This window comes from Schistocerca americana, chromosome 2 (assembly GCF_021461395.2).
Source record: "Schistocerca americana isolate TAMUIC-IGC-003095 chromosome 2, iqSchAmer2.1, whole genome shotgun sequence".
In the NCBI taxonomy this organism is placed as follows: domain Eukaryota; kingdom Metazoa; phylum Arthropoda; class Insecta; order Orthoptera; family Acrididae; genus Schistocerca; species Schistocerca americana.
This window is the reverse complement of record NC_060120.1, coordinates 142715584-142735415: the sequence shown is the minus strand read 5'-3', so window position 1 is coordinate 142735415 and position 19832 is coordinate 142715584. Positions and strand designations below refer to the sequence as shown.

Genomic DNA, 19832 nt, shown 5'->3' with positions numbered 1-19832 from the left:
ATGCTAGTTCATATCCCAAACTGACTGCTCTAACGGATGACTACGTCAGCATATTAAGTTTTCTTCTTCTTCAACTGAAAGCCACATTTCGTTATGGACGATACAAACGGTATTATCGTTTAACTGCTCATGGGAAAGAAATCCACCATAGCAATGCTTGTCATTATTATAAATCACTCTAGATGACAATGGAAAATGAGCTACAGTCGAATCAGTTCACGTTTTATAGAAAGACTTCCCTTACGTTACAAAGTAATATCTCTTTATATCAATCACAAGCGGTATCAGCTATACACGGCATTTGTTTGCGATAAACGCCGAAATCAACGTGGCCGTGTTCTTCTAGTAGGTTGGACGAGCCACCACACAAGTTCGCACATATTTTGTCAACGAAATTTAGAGACTTTTTTTGTGGTACGTAACATTGCCGTAATATCTCTACTTAATCACTGTACTAGAGTTACTTTTCCAGAGAGTCACTGATAGTATAGCATTTAGTGTTAAAATAGATACTGAACCATCCCCACACTCATTACAGTTGGGATAATGGGATTCAGTTATCAAAGAGAACCTATTGGTATCAGTACCTAAGTAACGTGCCATGTATTATTCTCTTATACTTGACCTGCAGCCTAAAGCATCTGGATACATCGTTGTCGAAATCAGCACAATCGTTAATGTTTGTAAAAATAAAAAGTATTCTCGGTATTTCCTTGAATCCTGCTAAAGTAGACAAGGTCTTACCAACGTCATCACCATTTCAGAATACTGCTTCTGTTTAAATGTAACAGCCTGAAAGGTAGTCGATTGGTTTAATTATTCTATTTAAGCATAGTAACTATTTTATTTACTCTCTTAAAAGCGTTATTTTATTTAAGGAATGAACGAAGACCGGCATTTCCATCCTAGTTATGAAATCTTCAAGGCATACCCTCTAGGTAGTTTCGTTTCTTTAACGCATCGGCTCGCAGATTCAATTTTCTAATCTTAAGCAGTCTTCATCTGAAGATGACTAGTAGGAAACTTGTAGAAAAGTTACAGGTAAACGATACTGTTACAAGGATGAAGACTCGAGGAGATTTTACCTATAATATTCTCCGTGAAATCCTTTGTTCGTGGAAGGCATTTATATGTTTTACGTGATGAATACGGAAGGATACATGTAAATTTCAGGATTTAGTTGAAGGTATCTTGTGAAGGATAACCTTGATGGCTTTGTGCGCATTGATGCTTACGCTTACACAATGAATTTGATGAATAGACTTAGGATTTACATTGGATGTAGAGTACCATTTATCTACAGAGGAATGGTTGTTGAATGGGGACAGACAGATTAATACCGTGAGTAAAAAATTGGGCAATCAGTGTCTAGGACATGAAGTGTGAGAGTTAAAACAGAAGCAATCCATATGTCTGCTCCGTTCGAAGACCTGCATAACTGGTAGGCAGTTAGAGAGGCCTCAGACTGCGATGATCACAAATTGACACATATTACAATGATGGTAAGCAAACACTGCAACAAAGCAAAATTTATTAGCTTGAAAAACTTACTTTCAAACCGAAACACGAGCCCAGCTTCAGGATGCAGTCAGTATAGAGTATGTGACTTCTAAAATTTACATACGGTGTTACTCCTCATATTACGACATATACGAGGGCTATACGGAGAGTAAGGAACGATTGGTCGCGAAAAGGAAACCACAGTGAAAATCCGATGAAGTTTTGCACAGGTGTGTTGGGCAGTGTCTCTAGTATGCCCGCCGATCCCGCTAAGTCGTTCTTTTAGTTCTGAGCACACAGGGAGCACATAAAGATACCTAGAACAATAGGGTCTCCCGCCAATCACGAGGGTCTGGTGAGAAATTTCGCCTGAAGCTAGGCAGCCAATATTACATAACTGTCATGCGTTTCCTTCTTCAAGAAAATTCTCAGCCGCATTCTGCAGGGGCTATGAGGATGCTCCTGCATCGTTTCCAGTTGAAAATGTTTGATTACCCAAAATGCAGCTCGTAATTGTCTACCTTCAGATCAGACTTATGCGCACCAATGAAGAAAGAAAACGGAGGCACTTGTACTAATTGCCACATAATCAGTTTGCTGTTTCTCGCTTGTGATGTGGTGGGTATGTTGGCAAGACTGACAGGAAGACTGGAGAGTTTCGGGAGGGAAGCCATGTTGAATTAGGATGGCCAGAGTATGAAATAAGTGTAACGTTAGGTGCGTGTGTCGATCGGGCAACTGAATGAAAAAGAATTCGTAAGAAGGGCAAAACATGGAAAAAGGGTATTACGCCAGTGACAGTTTCCGCTGGTGACAATATCACTCTGAATTAAAGAACGAGAACCGAGAGGTGCTGAAAGAAATCTACAGAGAAGGAGAATATATAGAGTGTATCAGAGGCACTAATAGCAACCCAACAAAAAGAAGGGCTGAAAAAGAAAAAGTATGAGAAGCGAAACATCTGTCTAGATACGGTGATCGTACAAGATGGCCAAAGCTGTGAAGATGTAAAAACGTAATGCGTCAGTCATGAGAAGCAAGCTAGTGGTATGTATTGCCGCATAAGTAAGTTACAACATACAAATTACAAAATGAATGTATGCAGTCCATCACTCACACTGTTGCCATGGATGTTCGCGAGAAATATCAGAATAAGAGTAAGAGAATGACCATATTGCGGTTTACACACAGCTTGAGATATCAGTGATGAGCAATTAGTACGCGAATAAAAATTATAGCGTGGTATGATACGGTTGGAAAATAAGCAGTAAAAAGAAAGGTGTTGTGAAATAAAATGTGTTGAAACAAAGTAAGACTAGAAAGTCTCCTGGTCTCAACTTGACCTGATAGTAAGGGAGAAGTTTTGAGATTAGTGAAATGTGGCAGTACTGATCATTTTGTTGATTATAGTAGTGTAAGGCTAAAGCAGTGATTAACCAGAATTTTAAAATTAGCGCCACAGTACTTTCCTGGACATCGTCATATTGGATTTTGTATGATCTTGTCGTCGCCCAATCTTTTATTGCTTGACCGAAAACGTTATCGAGGGACACAAGAGGCTGAAAATAAAGTGAGCGGAGAAGATATGAAACGAAGAGCCCCTTAGTTTAAAAAAGTCTGGCTAGAGACCAGATATCTACTTCAACTAAGATCACTGATAGCAGCACCTGATAGCTGCTCACATCAACGGCTGGCTATGAAAACATTTTGGCACAGAACAGACAACAAGCTGTAGACCAGCGTAGAGAATTAGCGGAAAGCACTGGCGCCTGCCTTCTATAGCGAGGATATTGCAAAGTTGGTGCAACGCTACGACGAACGTCTAAGTCGGATCGGCGGCTATGGAGATAAGTAGCTGGAAGTTGCAGCTAACTGTTGCAAATAAAACAGTTTTGATTTTCACTGTGGTTTCCATTTCGCGACCTATCGTTCCTTACTTTCCGAATAGCCCTCGTACGTACCCCTCCATCTGAAAATGGGCTTCAGCTTGTAACTAGTTACGACTAAATAAATTTGTGGACCCATCAGTGGTTGCAATGGTTTCTTTCTTCTGTCATTAAGATTTAAACAGTTGGTGAAGTCCTTCAGCCCTGGTGGATGAAATAAATTTTAGCAATGGGAGACTCATTTCCATAACATCTAAGATCTCAATGCTTCATTTAGACCAGTTAAAAACTTTTACAGTAGTATGTATATCAGATACTTTGAAGTGACAAGAGGCCAAAAATCTTATCTCTTGGTGTAACAATTAAAAAGGTAAGAGGAGAAGCACTATTAATTCTATACGTTATCAGTCAGATTCTAATGTTTTGCTTGTGTAAGAATAGGTACTTTCCCCTACTCAGAATTCTATTTAGCAGGAACTGCTAGAAATAGTTAACTGTAGCAAATTGTTAATTGAGCTTTTTGTCGTGCCCACCGCGTCGAAGCGAAATTATAGTTGAAAGATCCTGGTTTGGCGAGAAATGTAGCTAATCAGATTTTAATCATTTGTATCGATATTTACTGATCAACAAAGAGCTTGAAGTAGCTGGAATGTCAATTAGTTGACAAAAAATAAGTTCCAAAGTTTCTTCCCAAAGCACCCTCAATTCGTACAGTAGCACTGTTAAGAGTCGAGACTCGATAAGAATTTATATCTTTTCCCATTAGACGGGTTTCTAGTAAATTGAATGTAGTCGGTCAGTGGAGCTCTATAAAATAAAGATGCTGTTTAAATTCATTGTCTCACGGTAAGCCTGAAGCACGTTCCATATTGGCTCGTGGAACAAATAAATCAATTCGAAATGTTAAAGTTTCTTCCCACAGCGTCCTATATTTACAGAGTCGCAATGTTAAGAGGCTAGATAACATGAAATTTATGTTTACACATGCACCTGTTTGCCAGGGTGTATCCATGACGGTCTGTTTAAAAACAAAGAAACACGCGTGACCATTTTGAGACAAGAGTAACCTGTGTGCAACAGGGTACCCACAACATGACAAGCCGATAAATTACAGTTTGTAACCTAATTAAGGGACCGACAAGAGAAAAAGGGGGAGAAACAAAAGTACAGAAAATTTGAAATCGCTAGACACATCCTTTAATCGAAACTGTGGCAGATGTCAGCTACCGCACGACCCAACAAATCGCTTAACAACACCACAAAACGAAGGTGCTCTTATCAACATTAAGACGAAGCAGCGGAACGCGTCAAGATCTGGAGAGAAATCTGTACCATCCGGAAGAACGGTACACCCCTCTACACTGAGTCGTCTTCCCAGAAAACTCAGTCATAATGCACCACCAACTGCAAACATCACGAGTGGACAATACTTGAAGGACGTACTTCCCATGCCTGAAACTGCAAAATTTGTTTATTTTGTGAATTACTCTGTGTCGGTCTGTTTTTTGTTATCCGGTCATTATTCTTTTGTGTAGCATTACTGTGTCGGAACGTTCACACAGCACAAATTGTAGAATGTTGACTTAACTACGTGTAATTATAAATATATCAATAAAAGTTTCATACGAAAATGCGCACATTGATTCTGGGAATTCAGTATGTTGAAAAAAAATTGATTGTTTCTAAAACGACGTGTTTCGATCGCTTTGCTGCTTCATGAGGAGGCAGTTTCGATGAAATTATAGAAAGTTTAGGAACATTCTGTACATTTCGATAACGTTGTTTTCCCAGAAGCAACGCGCCTTTAGTAAACGCTGGAACTGCCAGCTGATCATGGTGCAAGGCCTCCGAAACGCGCCGCAAATTAAAAAAAAAATACAATTTATTTCTGCTTGCGTTGTGTTTTTATTTGTGTTTGTACGAGGGTCACTCCAAAAGAAATGCCCGCTATTTTTGTAAGAATACAGTTTTCATTCTGCATGTGTGAAAGTTTTACAGTGTGTAGATACATCCTTCCCGCTTGTTTTCAAACTTAGTATAACCTGTTCCCGTGAGTGGAGCCGTCACAGCATGTCTTCAAGATGGCTGCTACACTTGACGTTCGTCAGAAGCAACATGTTGTCATAGAGCATGCTTGTGCTGTGAAACAGTGGGAAATACCCACAAGAAGTTCAAAAAGGTGTATGGAGATGCTGCTGTCGATCGCAGTGCAGTTACTCGGTGGGCAAGCAGGTTACGTGATGAACGCGGACACCGCAATATTGAGGATTGTCCTTAGATTAGATTAGTTTTTCTTTCCATAGATCTAAAAAACAAAAAACAAAAAAAAAAAAAAAAGCTGAAATAACAATACTAACAGTATGAACATATACATCATTTGTTTCTATTAAAAAACTCGTCAATGGAGCAGAAGGAGTTGGCCACTAGTAAGTCTTTCAGGCTCCTTTTAAACTGATCTTTATTTGTAACTAAATTTTTAATGTTTGCTGGCAAATTATTGAAGATGAGTGTTCCTGAGTAGTGGACCCCTTTTTGAACTAAAGTAAGTGTTTTAAGTCCTTGTGCAGATCATTTTTGTTCCTGGTATTGTATGTATGAACTGAGCTGTTTGTTGGAGAAAGAGATATATTATTTAGGACAAATTTCATTAAGGAGTAAATATACTGAGAGGCAGTAGTTAGTATACCCAGTTCTTTGCAGAGGTTTCTACAGGACGTCCGTGAATTTACTCCACAAATAATACGTATTACACGCAGCGGCAGGCTTCGCACTGCACACACTCCAGACAATATGCATACGTGACGACACTGTAGAAACTTCAAGCTCGACTGAGTCATGTTCGACCACATCGGCAAAAGCAGGATGTTTTGCTGTTGCACGACAATGAACGGCCACATGTCAGTCAGAAAACCATGGAAGCGATCACAAAACTCGGATGGACAACACAAACACCCGCCTTACAGTCCTGACCTGGTTCCATGTAACTATCATCTCTTTGGGAAACTGAAAGACTCTCTTCGTGGAACAAGGTTTGAAGATGATGACTCCCTTGTGCACGCTGCCAACCAGTGGCTCTAACAGGTTGGTCCACAATTTTACCGTGCGGATATACATGCGCTGGTTCCAAGATGTCGTAAGGCAGTTGAGAGGGATGCAAATTATGTGGAGAAATGAAAATATTGTTCGTAAAGGATGTATCTACACACTGTAAAACTCTCAAACATGTAGAATAAAAGATGGATTTAAAAAAAAATTGTGTGCATTTCTTTTGGAGTGACCCTCGTAGTTTATTACTGGAAGTTATTATTATTTAATCGTGGCCAAGCCATAGACAACCCACATATTACATATTCACACAAATACAAATACAGTACACATATGTATAAATAAAACAAACCCAAAATTGGGAGTCACATTACAATATAAAGACAAACATAGTATATATATCATATCACGTCCCGCCAAAATTCAGCGCATTTAACTGCCACTGCCGTAGCGTTTGCCAGATCTTCTTCCTGCACACTTCCCCCATGTTGCTGCATTCCAGGAGGTGGTTCATTGTTTGGGTCTGTCCGCACTGGCACGTGTCCGTCCCGTCTCGGTATCCCCATTTACACATGTTTACGTTGCATCTGCCCACCCCCATTTCGTAGGCGGTTGAGGGTTCTCCATAATGGCCATTTTAGTTCATTTCCAGATGCCAATTGTTCGTTGGGTGAGATTAGAGGCGCCTGGTCTCCCGTAGGCAGTGTTGTTTGCTATTTTGACAATCTGGCCTTTTGTTTTGAGGTTTCGAGCGGTTGAACTGAGGTGAGGAAACTCCGTCTTGATTTTAGACGTGTGTGTGAAGGGTTATGTCCGAAGAGAGGATGGCGCTGGTCGCGCAGCTGCTTGAGGCGCTATGCTTCGCTTGCTATAGCTCGTCTGATGTTGGGTGAAAGTATGCCACTAAGCAAATAAAGTTGGCTAACGGGGGTGGTTCTTAGGCATCCCGTGATTACGCGACAGGCATCGTTCAGCAGAGGATCCACTCGTTTCGCATGCGCTGATCTTTCCCAAACTGGGGCAGCGTATTCAGCAACCGAGTAGCAGAGTGCAAGTGCCGACGTACGTAAAGTATGTGGGTCGGCACCCCATTTTGTGGAGGTGAGCTTACTCAGGAGGTTGTTTCTTGTTGATAGTTTGCCCCTGACCTTGTCTACATGATGTCTGTAAGTAAGTGTGCGATCAAGGGTGACGCCTAAATAACAATGAGTGCTGCTGAACGCGATCCGTTGGTTTTTCCACGTGCTGTTTAGGGTATGTTTGGCGTCTCGGTTTCGAAGATTGAATAGGCAGGATAATGTTTTTGCTGCGTTCGGGCGTAGGCCGTTGGCTTCGTAGTATGGCTTTAGACCGTTGAGGGCATTCGTAAGGCTAATTTCTATGTCGTTAAAGTTCCGATCCTGCTCGGCTATTGCAAGATCGTCCGCGTAAGCAAAGCTCCTAGTCCCTGGTGCAACTGGTTGATCATTCACATATATGTTGAAAAGAGTGGGTGCGAGGACACTGGAAGTGAAAGCTATATAGAAAAAATTTGTTTGGTAAGACGGCCCACGGAATGATACGTATCAGATGCTGCCACGATTAGGCACAATGCGTGCTAGAGCGAAGAAATAGGAGGAATGTGAAGAGGGAGGGGTGGGGAGAGGGGGAGGGAAGATTGCAGCAGACGCAAAACGGCGGCATGTCGAGATGAGGCGCGGCTTGGATCCCGAGCGGGCGGCGCATGCGCAGAGGCTCCACCCGCCGGCCACGCGGTGGGGGTGGCGGCTGGAGGGGGGAGGCAGAGGGAGGGGGAGGGGCGCTGACTCAATCGCGGGAAAACCGGCGGCGGCAGCGGCGGCGGCGGCGGTGCAGGTGGTCGGGCACTCGCGCGCCGGACTCCACGCCATGTGCACGCTCACGGGACGCGCTGCCCGCCGGGAGGCGTGACGCGTTCTCACGTGACGTCGCAGCACCTGCCGGCCGCACGTCTGCACCGTGGTTGTGACATCGCTCAAGACTGAACGACACCCAGCCGGTTGTGAAAGAAGTGTCTCGCACAAACACTTTGGGACTGTATTTCGCTGCGGACGGCTCCTAGGAGAGGTCCGCGTCTAGCTTTCAGGTTGTGCTCAGATTTGGCAAGTCCAGTGTTTTACAAGGATTTCATTGTTGATGGCAGGGGCGTGAGAGTGTCAGTGTCAACTGTCAATCAAGAATACATTCTCCCGAGAGTGCGCCGCTGGGTAACGCATTTGGTGATTCCAATGGACTGATCTGGTGATTGACAAGGGTATTACGTCGAAGAAGGACGTATTTTTCTCAGATGCCATCGTCTTATTTTCGTATTTGGCGCATATACAATGATCTTGTGTACCTGTCAGTGACATTGCCATTGTAGTTGTGTGAATTTTTGCTGTTAAATGTCGCTCCCCTGCACTATTTCTAAAAGGAGTGTCTTTTCTGTGACCATCATCAATACCAGTGCCAGTATTATCGAGAACTGTCAGTGATCCAACTCTGGGTAGGGTTACAGCTCAGCTAAAGTACTGTGTGAATCTCATTGGACTGGGCTTTTGCTTTAGCTGATTACGTTGGACTAATTGGTCTCGTCAATGACAACAACATTTCGTCACAGAAGGGCCCATTTTTCTAAGGTGTTCTCCAGACTTCTTTGCATTTGACGAATGACCAGTGATGTCGTGCACCTACCACTGACACTACAAGTGCGTACAATTTCCTCCTCTATTACTGTAACGAGAAGTGCCCACCAGCATCAGTACCCAGTGCCGTCAAGCACGATTGGGAGCTGTCAGTGAGCAACTGAGTTTTCTGGAAGCAGGGTGACCAGTCTCGCTGAGGAGAGTGCTGTGCTGACTGGGGAGGTCTCCACTCCTAGGATCGTCGCCGTCGTCGGACAGTAGCGGTCGCAGTCGCACAGTAGTAGCCAGTGGTACCGCTTCGGCCCGGGCGGAGGAGCGCGGACCGGCGGCGCGCCGACCCGTTGCGCAAGCGAGCAGCGAGCGTCGCCCCAAATGCATCTGCCGGGCTTGCTGGCGACGGTGACCCCCGCGAGCGGCGACGACGCGGCTGCCAGCCTGTGCAAGAAGCCCGGCGCCATGACGGAGCAGCAGCTGCCCGCCGCGGCCACCGCCGACGACCTGTGGTGGACGGAGCGCGTGCTGGCCGACGCGCAGGCCGAGCACCCGGGGGAGCTGGTGCGCACCGGCAGCCCCAACCTGCTCTGCACCGCGCTGCCCAACCACTGGCGCTCCAACAAGACGCTGCCCGTCGCCTTCAAGGTGGTCGCCCTCGGCGACGTCGTCGACGGCACCGTCGTCACGGTGCGCGCCGGCAACGACGACAACTTCTGCGCCGAGCTGCGCAACTGCACCGCCGTCATGAAGAACCAGGTGGCCAAGTTCAACGACCTGCGCTTCGTCGGCCGCAGCGGCAGGGGTGAGTGCCTCGGCTGGGATCTGCGAGTCCCATTAGGCCTTTAAACTTCTGCTACACGTAGCGAAAACACCAAATTAAACCACTGGATGACACCCATAACACATAGACACAGTGAAATGACAATATTTCCCTAATAGACTACATTTATTGTCAAACAGCACAATTGCCCAGTTTCGACTATAAGTCACTTCCAAGTGGTATTTGACGCGCTTGAAGATAAGCGACCGTGTTGGCCAGCTACGGCAGGCAATCATAAAACTTACTGTACGTCAACCCAGTTGTACACGTGGCTACTTACCACAAGTACCACAAATGTGAATTCAGCTGATCCACAGTCCATTTGAATTATCTCAACACTGGCTATTAGATATTCATCGTTCTACAAAGTTGTAAAATGAAAATGAACAGCCGGCCGGAGTGGCCGTACTGTTCTAGGCGCTACAGTCTGGAGCCGCGAGACCGCTACGGCCGCAGGTTCGAATCCTGCCTCGGGCATGTATGTGTGTGATGTCCTTAGGTTAGTTCGGTTTAAGTAGTTCTAAGTTCTAGGGGACTGATGACCTCAGGTGTTAAGTCCCATAGTGCTCAGAGCTATCTGAACCATTTTTTTTTTTAATGAACAACCTCCACACTAGATACCGTAGTGAAATTTGCTGGGAATTTGAGGACGAGGTAGCACAGTAGTGTGGAAGGGGAAAGGATGAAAGGAAAAACTCACTAAATTGGTCGAAAGACTTTTGACTGAAGCACAGAGTCTTTTCTGTGTAAACACAGCTGAAGCAAGATCACTGAAGATGAGGGAGTTGCACTTTAACTGAGGCAATTCCTTGCTCCACAGCTTATGAAGACTGTATCAAATTTATAATGTGTACCTTGTGAATAAAATCATCGAGATCACTTAATATATATATTTACCGCGTGCTTTCGGCTACTTTCATCATCAGATCAAAACTTAGAAGTTGGAAAACAATGTTCAGTGTCAGTATCAATAAAATCTATGTCTAAGGTGTGGCGTCAACACGCCATTTAGCTATAAGTTTTACTGATACTGGCTCTGAACTTTGTTTTACAATGTCGACGTTTTGAGCAGATGATGACAGTAACCGATATGACGAAGTAAATAAATATTTATTCAAATGGTTCAAATGGCTCTGAGCACTATGGGACTTAACTGCTGTGGTCACCAGTCCCCTAGAACTTGGAACTACTTAAACCTAAGGACATCACACACATCCATGCCCGAGGCAGGATTCGAACCTGCGACCGTAGCGGTCCCAGACTGTAGCGCCTAGAACCGCTCGGCCACTCAGGCCGGCAAATATTTATTAAGCGATCTAGACGCTTTTATTTACAACGTGCCCCCAATGAATGCAGACTCATTCAAGAAATTCATTTCCTTTATTAATATATTCACAATGTGTAGGCATAAAAACAAAGGATAGTGGAACTGCTTTTCTTATATAATAAGCGTTGGTCTTGCTAACCATCTTCAGGCAAAAAAATTACCAGACTGTATACATGTTCACACTGTGATTGTCAAATATGTGTATCAAGTAAGTCTGTTTCAAAAACCGGCTTTTAAGAAACTTTTGACACTGCCTTAATAAACTTATTTGGGAATCATAATGTGAACAAGTGTATGCATTACTGTGCTGTCGTTTTATAACTGAAGGTGGTCTCTAGATCGAAACTGGTTGTAAAACAAAAACAATTCCTACAGCAACTGACAGAGCATCCATATTACTTTCATTCAGGCAGCAACCACAGTCTAACAAAATTGTTTATTCCCCACTATTGTCCAGTTTGGATATTACACCATTTTCAAGCTGTAGTTGACGTGTTTGAGGACAGCCACCAAGCTCTCTGGGCATCGGAAACAAGTAGTCAGTGGTGTATTCCATGGGAATTACTTTTCTTTTTCACCGATTTTCGATCTTTCAAACCATGTTTTCGTCACAATCTCGTTCTCATGGAATACCGAGCCTCTTCGTAGTAACCACTGTTGAGAAAACCCAAGTGCACTTAGGTTTACCTTGCTTCAGCTTCCTGGTTTACTTTTGAGTTCTATGAGCTATGCACTGTAGGAAATCTGGAACAAAAGAGAATCCAACCATTTGAAATGTGGAGCTGCAGCAGGATTCTGAAAATTAAATTAACTGATAAGAAATGAGGGGATCCTCAGCAGAATCGGCGAATAAACGAGTACTTGGAAAACACTAATAAGAAGAAGGTACAGGATCAACTGACATGTTCTAATTTATCAATGAATGCGACAAAGGAACTAGACGGAACCGCAGATGGAAAAATAGTCGGTGATGACAGAGATTAAAACATATAGAGTAAATAACTTGTTATGAGCTGATAGCATTTAACTCTCGGCTTACAACATTCTCATCTCCTAATCCTTCACATTAGCTGGTCCTTGATGTAAGTTATCCAAGCTCGAATGAAGGAAGATACATTTTCAGGTGCCCACCTGGATTGATGATTCCACTTTTTTTCATCATATTTCAACAAATACCGCTATCAAGTGCTGCTATCAGTGATCTTAGTTGAAGTAGATATCTGGTCTCTAGCCAGACTTTTTTAAACTAAGGGGCTCTTCGTTTCATATCTTCTCTGCTCACTTTATTTTCAGCCTCTTGTGTCCCTCGATAACGTTCTCGGTCAAGCAATAAAAGATTGGGGGACTACAATACCATACCAAATCCAATATGACCATGTCCAGAAAAGTACTGTGGCGCTAATTTTAAAATTCTGGTTAATCACTGCTTTAGCCTTACACTACTATAATCAACAAAATGATCAGTACTGCCACATTTCACTAATCTCAAAACTTCTCCCTTACTATCAGGTCAAGTTGAGACCAGGAGACTTTCTAGACTTACTTTGTTTTAACACATTTTATTTCACAACACCTTTCTTTTTACTGCTTATTTTCCAACCGTATCATACCACGCTACAATTTTTATTCGCGTACTAATTGCTCATCACTGATATCTCAAGCTGTGTGTGAACCGCAATAAGGTCATTCTCTTACTCTTATTCTGATATTTCTCGCGAACACCCATGGCAACAGTGTGAGTGATGGACTGCATATATGCATTTTGTTATTTGTATGTTTAACTTACTTATGCGGCAATACATGCCACTAGCTTGCTTCTCATGACTGACGCATTACGTTTTTCATCTTCACAGCTTTGGCCATCAGATGTTTCGCTTCTCATACTTTTTCTTTTTCAGCCCTTCTTTTTGTTGGGTTGCTATTAGTGCCTCTGATACACTCTATATATTCTCCTTCTCTGTAGATTTCTTTCGGCACCTCTCGGTTCTCGTTCTTTAATTCAGAGTGATATTGTCACCAGCGGAAACTGTCACTGACATAATACCATTTTTCCATGTATTGCCCTTCTTACGAATTTTCATTCAGTTGCCCTGTCGACACCCGCACCTAACGTTACACTTCTTTCATACTCTGGCCATCCTAATTCAACATGGCTTCCCTCCCGAAACTCTCCAGTCTTCCTGTCAGTCTTGCCAACATACCCACCACATCACAAGCGAGAAACAGCAAACTGATCATGTGGCAATTAGTACAAGTGCCTCCGTTTTCTTTCTTCATTGGTGCGCATAAGTCTGATCTGAGTCGCCTCATCCACAGAATTTCGACACCAGACCGAGTAACCTTTCAGTTCTTATATCTGTCATTATACCGGTACCTTTGAAAGTAATGCCAGAGCTTGCAACTTCAAAGTTGTATCAAAATCATAGTGGAGGACTGAGACACCCATATCAGAGTTCTAGAAATGTAACTACTGAATTCATTCACCGCCATTTTGGCTACAGGTGTCCGCAATCGGTTATCATGCATTGAAACGTCACCTTCAGTCACTCAGTTACACTTTTATTTTATCCAAATTTATGCCTTACGAGCTAGGAACCGCGTTTTCATGCTATGGGAATAAAATATGCCAGGAGTTCTTGCAGTAATCACGGAAATAATAATCACTAATTGTGAAGTATTATTTTCCAAATGCAGTCTCATTGTTGACACTGTTTATGTCGATTTCCACCAAATAATCGTGGTCTTTCCTTTTGATACGCATTATCAAGACAGTTTTTGTAAGAAGAAACGTGTCGCTATAAGTAAATCATTTTTATCGGGCATTTACAAGCAATACATTACTGCACTTATTAATTTATACATGCCATGTAGCTATTCACGTTCTTGAGCGTACAGTCCTTCATTACCAGCAACAACGGCAAATGCCAAGGTTTCAGGTAGCGGAAATATACCCGAAACAGTGCGAACACCAGGGTTCTAATCAGATCGACGATGGGATATTTTTATACAGTTGGATCTAATGCAATAAATCTTTCAATCTCTACAACTGACATGCCATAAAATGAGTTCTGGAAACCGATTAGAAAATTTTATCCCTTTCCACATGTTCAAGTACTTACGGTACGGCCGCTTTGTGAAAGTGAATTTCGTAAACCAAGAGTAATCAAGAAAATAGTCCCATCTCTCAGCAACTGTAGGAACGAATCACAAATCTCTAAGAACATCTACAGTGGTGACGTGTGCCGCTTTTACCATATCCCTATAATTATTCGACATGGAAGTTGACGCATTCCTGTTAAATTCGTATTTACTTTACGTGCCTCCCACTGCGACGTACTGTTTCAAGTGATCGAGATTTGTGAATCGTGCGGATGGTCTTGCTCGATTAATAGCAACGTGCGGATGGTCTTGCTCGGTTAATAGTTGAGTCATCATTGGTAAAGTATTAGTGGGTACATTACACGGAAGAAGGCGGGCAGGTTTTGTGTGAAGCTTATCTAAATTATCTGCTGCTACTTTGGTCTGTCCTCCCTCCTTGCGTCTGATGGAGAGTTCAGATTGAGTCTATAGCATTAGCTCTATGTCAATGGAAATGGATACAGCTAAAATAATTTAACAATACAGTTACTGTTTCCTGTAATATAACAATGAAATTCCACCATGGAAATGAAGCTTTTGTCTCAACTATCATCAAAAATTAGAATTTACGGAGACAAAAAGGAATAGCCCAGTATTTGAAAAACTGAACAAATTCAGGGTTACATTTTTTTTGGTCCAATTTCAGAAATCCTGTTTTGAAGCTACATTTTTCTTAAGAAAAGAGGCATATCCAAGAATTAAGTAGGAAAGTATGTACCACCTACCACCGTGGAAGATTTTCTTTGTTAAACGGGAATAGTCAATAGTGAAATACACCCATAACACTATAAACATAAGCCAGCTATTGAGTAACACATCCTTCTGTAAAAGAAAGAGTCTCAGCTAAATTATTACAGCTTAAATATCTTTCAGAATCTCAAAATGTATTTTATATGTATTAACTACTACACATAGAAGCTCTGACTAAAAATTATGCGTTGTACTGAGAATTAAAATTAGTGTAAATTTTGTTTCTTACATCCTGTCTTACCTTAAAATTAATATCGAAAGGTATGCAGCGAATGTGTTGAAGAAAACAAACACCATTCTTCTTCAGTATAAGTCTTTGGGGCAAAAATACCATGTATGCTACTTTCATTTGCAGTGCATGTATCAAATAATAAGATGTCAAGGATATAATTTTGCCAACACTGTGCTCTTTTTATTTCCCGGTAGCAAAGTAGAAACTGTGGCTCGGAATATCTCCAAATGATAAAATAAAGTTTGATTATCAGTCAGAGGCAGAAACTGTAAAACAACACATAACACCGACAAAGAATTTATCTCTTCTGGCTTAGAGAAAAGTTGACCGAAAGACATTAGTTTCTAATTACTTCATGTGCTATCTATAAAAAAAAAAAAATACGTTTTGACCGGAAGTAGTCCTACTCCATCTGGTATGTTATATTGCTGATACGCAGAAAATCTAAATTAGTTTATGTAGACAGTGCAGCCAAACAACGGATGGTTTGTGATTGCAGCATCACTTCCGATGTTTACTTCTCTGCTGTGTGATATCAGTTTTTCTGTTTCAATAACATCTCCATTAGCCACGAAACACAGTATTTCAGACACTCTGTCCAACGTGACAAAAATTTAGCTATTTTTTAAATTTCCCTTATATGGGCAGAATCAACGTTATTTTTTCACCAATATCTAGATTGCAGGGAGATAATAAAAATAAGATGTTCAATAAAATTATAAATACAAATCAAATTTGATAAAAAATTAATACAACATAATTTTTAGTAATTAATGTCACAGAAGCACCTCAACCATACGAAATGAGCCAATATTTTTACATTTACTTGGACCACTGTAGGTAGCTATAAAGCTATAACGCGTATTAAGGGAGTAAAATATGTAACATTTTATGTTGCCCATCAGTGTGAGTCATTCCTGTTTCTGAAACATTTCTTTTACTTTCCTAATAAGGGAAAAGGCTGCCAGGAAACGTTGGGTATTACTCGAAAACCAAGTCTTAGAAACTCAGTGAACTTGGTAACTGTTCAAAATAAATTTTGAAGTGTCGGTTCTGCCATATTTACAGTGCAATAAACACTGAAGATTACGTGTTTTTCTTTGCGCTGTAATGGGCGGCAGATCTGACATTTCAACCTTGTAACAACCGCGGTCTCATATTCATTATGGATAAAATCAAAATAGGGTTACACTTGTTCTATGATCACTATCCAAGATTGATTGTTTGACATTTAGTGACATTTATTCTGCTCTCACAGATTCAACGTCTACATACGCCATGGTAACAGAAAGTCAAAATTCCAAGCATTGCGCAAAATTTGCCTTCTTTTGTGCGTCCTCTCGCGTCAAACAGAAATGGAGGTGCAGATGCAGAAAACTTAGATGCAGAAGGACAAAAATGGTTCAAATGGCTCTGAGCACTATGGGAATTAACAGCTGTGGTCATCAGTCCCCTAGAACTTAGAACTACTTAAACCTAACTAACCTAAGGACATCACACACATCCGTGCCCGAGGCAGGATTCGAACCTGCGACCGTAGCAGTCGCACGGTTCCGGACTGCGCGCCTAGAACCGCGAGACCAACGCGGCCGGCCGCAGAAGGACACGATGTCTAAGCACCAGTAGCGACTATGCAAGGATTCATATAGAGACACCAAATTACAGAAAATCAGAGATATGGGGAGACATAACGACAGTAATTCACACTGCACACGACATGTAGGGCTCCAGTTTCGTCGGGCTCCAGATGAAAGAGGGGAAGAAGGCAAATTCTGCGCCGTTTACTCTAAAAGGTGGTCAGCTGCAAATTATTTCTTAACAGCATTGGTTTGACAGTTATTTTATGGGGTGAACGTATAACATAAAGCAATACGCTCCGTCTTCCTCAGCATGGGACCTGACGTTACTTCCGGGCAAAGTGTGGCTGCTGTTGTTTTGCTGCTTTAAGCGATGAGGAAAAGGATGATGATGAATGTGATGATGACGAATTTGATTTCAGGGCGCTAAACTGCATTGTTATTAGCTCTTTTGTAGAATACAAACTAACGCATTTTCTGATACAACCAACGTCTTCCCTCATAATCACTCTTGGGACAGTGAAACAGACAACACAGACAGCAGTTACTTACCAGTGCATGAAAATAGATAGTGTGAATCAACGATGGGTACATTCATGCCCCGTCCTTCTTAAGGACACTGTCATATTGCCATATCATAAAATACTAATAAAACGATAATCAGCTGAAAACGTGAGAAAGTTTTGCTTCTACTCGAGTGTTGTTCACCCGAAATCTGGGGAATCGGATCTTAGTATTTAACGTGTCTTCGACGGCGAAGTCTGTAGAAACTAAGTTATGAAAATCATCTACGGCCGTTTCAAAGGGGCCATCCCGACATTATAAAGTAATTTAGGGAAACCATCTAAAACACTGAGTCCGGATGGCCCGACTAGAATTTAGAACTAGCCATGAGCCATCTTCAGTAACAACATTTACAGCACACAAGTTAACTCCTGTTTACTTGAACCAAACTATTACATCTTTTAGATATTTTGTACATGGATGGGGTACTGGTGTAGAGGCTGTAATTATTCTGATCTTGTCTCAACGACTTCTGTAGAACATATGTTAGCCATGATAGCTGCAAACTATTTCATTCCCCAACTGTCATTCTTCGAAATGAATCCCCGTTTTTCCTCGATCGTTCGAGAATTCGGGCGGTTTCTTACTTCTGCAACTGCCTTTCGTTGTTCAAACGTACGACAGTGTGTGCCACTCTCGCGTCTACACATTTGGTCTCTCCCTCATGTAAAACTCATGAAGTCTACAGAATCAGTGACATCTTGCGCCGCCAATATGCTGCTGCATCGATAATATTCGAACTCCGATCACCTGAACCATGCTCTGGTCGATATAATCGTTAAAAAAGGAAAATTCCTTGACATCACTTAAATGGACGGAGGACATGTATCGGGCGTAAAGGAACCATTATTTTCAGAAACAACTACATTAAATCGACCATATGACGTTCCGAAAGATCTGAACAACTTGTCAATAAATTGTATATTTTACTTAGAAGCTTTCTGCTGGTTGAAGCTATGGTTCATAATATGAAAACTGTGGAACGCTTCTTGCGAAAAGAAACGTTGTTCATCACATAAATATCAGTGGCTATAAATTAATTAACTTGATTAATGCTCCGAGTTTCCTGAAGATTACTCTTTCAAGCAAAAAAACACACGCAATCACGTACACAGTACATCGGTTTTTATTACCAGTGTCAGGACATGTTTGAGTTGGTCAAATAACGATAAATCAGAAACTGGACGAACTCAGTACAGGATTAAAAATTCTTTTTTTCCTAAGATATTACAAGGATTACGTTCTAACTTAGACAAACATGGCATTTTGTCAATTTTAAACCGTCTGTAGAGTCATAAACTCTTTTTTCCTATGGAAATCGAGTTCGTAAACAGTGCTGACATGCCTTTTGTCAAGACGCAGTGAGCGAAGTCTTTAATATTTGTATTAAAAAAGTCTGCCTTATGCGAACACACATATATTCTTAGGACAGCATCTTGTATAATATGAATATGATGCTGTACGTTTCCGGAACATCTTAATCACACGTGCGAATACGGCCTTTCAGGACATAGGAAAGTATAGTTCAAAGCCGTGAGCCAATATCAGGTTGCTAAGGCAATTAAATCTCGCTCTCGAAGTCACTGAGCAGCTCAGCAGTTATTTCCTGTAATAAGGTAAATGTTTTTTTGTATGTCTATATTTTATTTTGGTGCTATTTACTAGAACTGTTGGGAATACACGCTTGTAACCGACATGACTAACCGGAGGTAATTCCATACTTCTCGTATTGCAGCGTAACAGCAGAACAGCTTCAAATTTGTATTCAAGTTATTTTTCTCTCGTTGTCACACCAATTTCCGTGTTGTTTAGCATCTACGTTTTGCATTGCATATCGCTACCATCTTACTTCTAGTACTTCTATAGCTACTCTGCTTGCACCATCATACCCATGTTGTAGACCAAAAATCATTATTTCCTTGGTTATTCTCAGTTTTGTAAGACAGAAGTTGAAACGCAATAAAAAAAGAAATTTAAGAGCACCGCGCTGTAATACATACTGCATCTACAAACGTATTCCTGAAGCCACAATACGATGAACAGTTTCCCCACCTTTCAATTCCGTTCGCGGTTGGGACGCATGGAAAACCACTTCGGTATCCAAATATGTCAGTCACAATTATTCGAGTTTTTTCGATTTAATCATTGCTCGAGGGTTAGTTTGGGGAAGTTATATGTTTCTCTACTCGTAGTGAAATGGGGATTTTCAGGAGTAACTATCTCTCCGTAATCCTGAAAGACTCTGTGGTAGCTTCTCACCCAGGAGATAGTCAAGCATTTCCCTGACGCTCTCGCGCTAAGCAATTACGCGACGAATCGTGAATCTTTTCTTCGAATCTTCTCTACTTTTTCCCGAT

The 19832-nt window shown here is 41.7% G+C and overlaps 1 protein-coding gene across 1 annotated transcript in view; it reads left to right on the top strand.

Annotated features, from left to right (window-relative positions):
* The first annotated feature begins 9529 nt into the window (after positions 1 to 9529).
* The window catches only part of LOC124593836 (protein lozenge-like), a 713984-nt gene continuing 703681 nt past the window's right edge, over positions 9530 to 19832 (top strand). The window contains exon 1 of the mRNA XM_047132184.1: positions 9530 to 9869. Coding sequence (XP_046988140.1) covers positions 9530 to 9869 — 340 coding nt within the window. The remainder of the gene's footprint in view (positions 9870 to 19832) is intronic.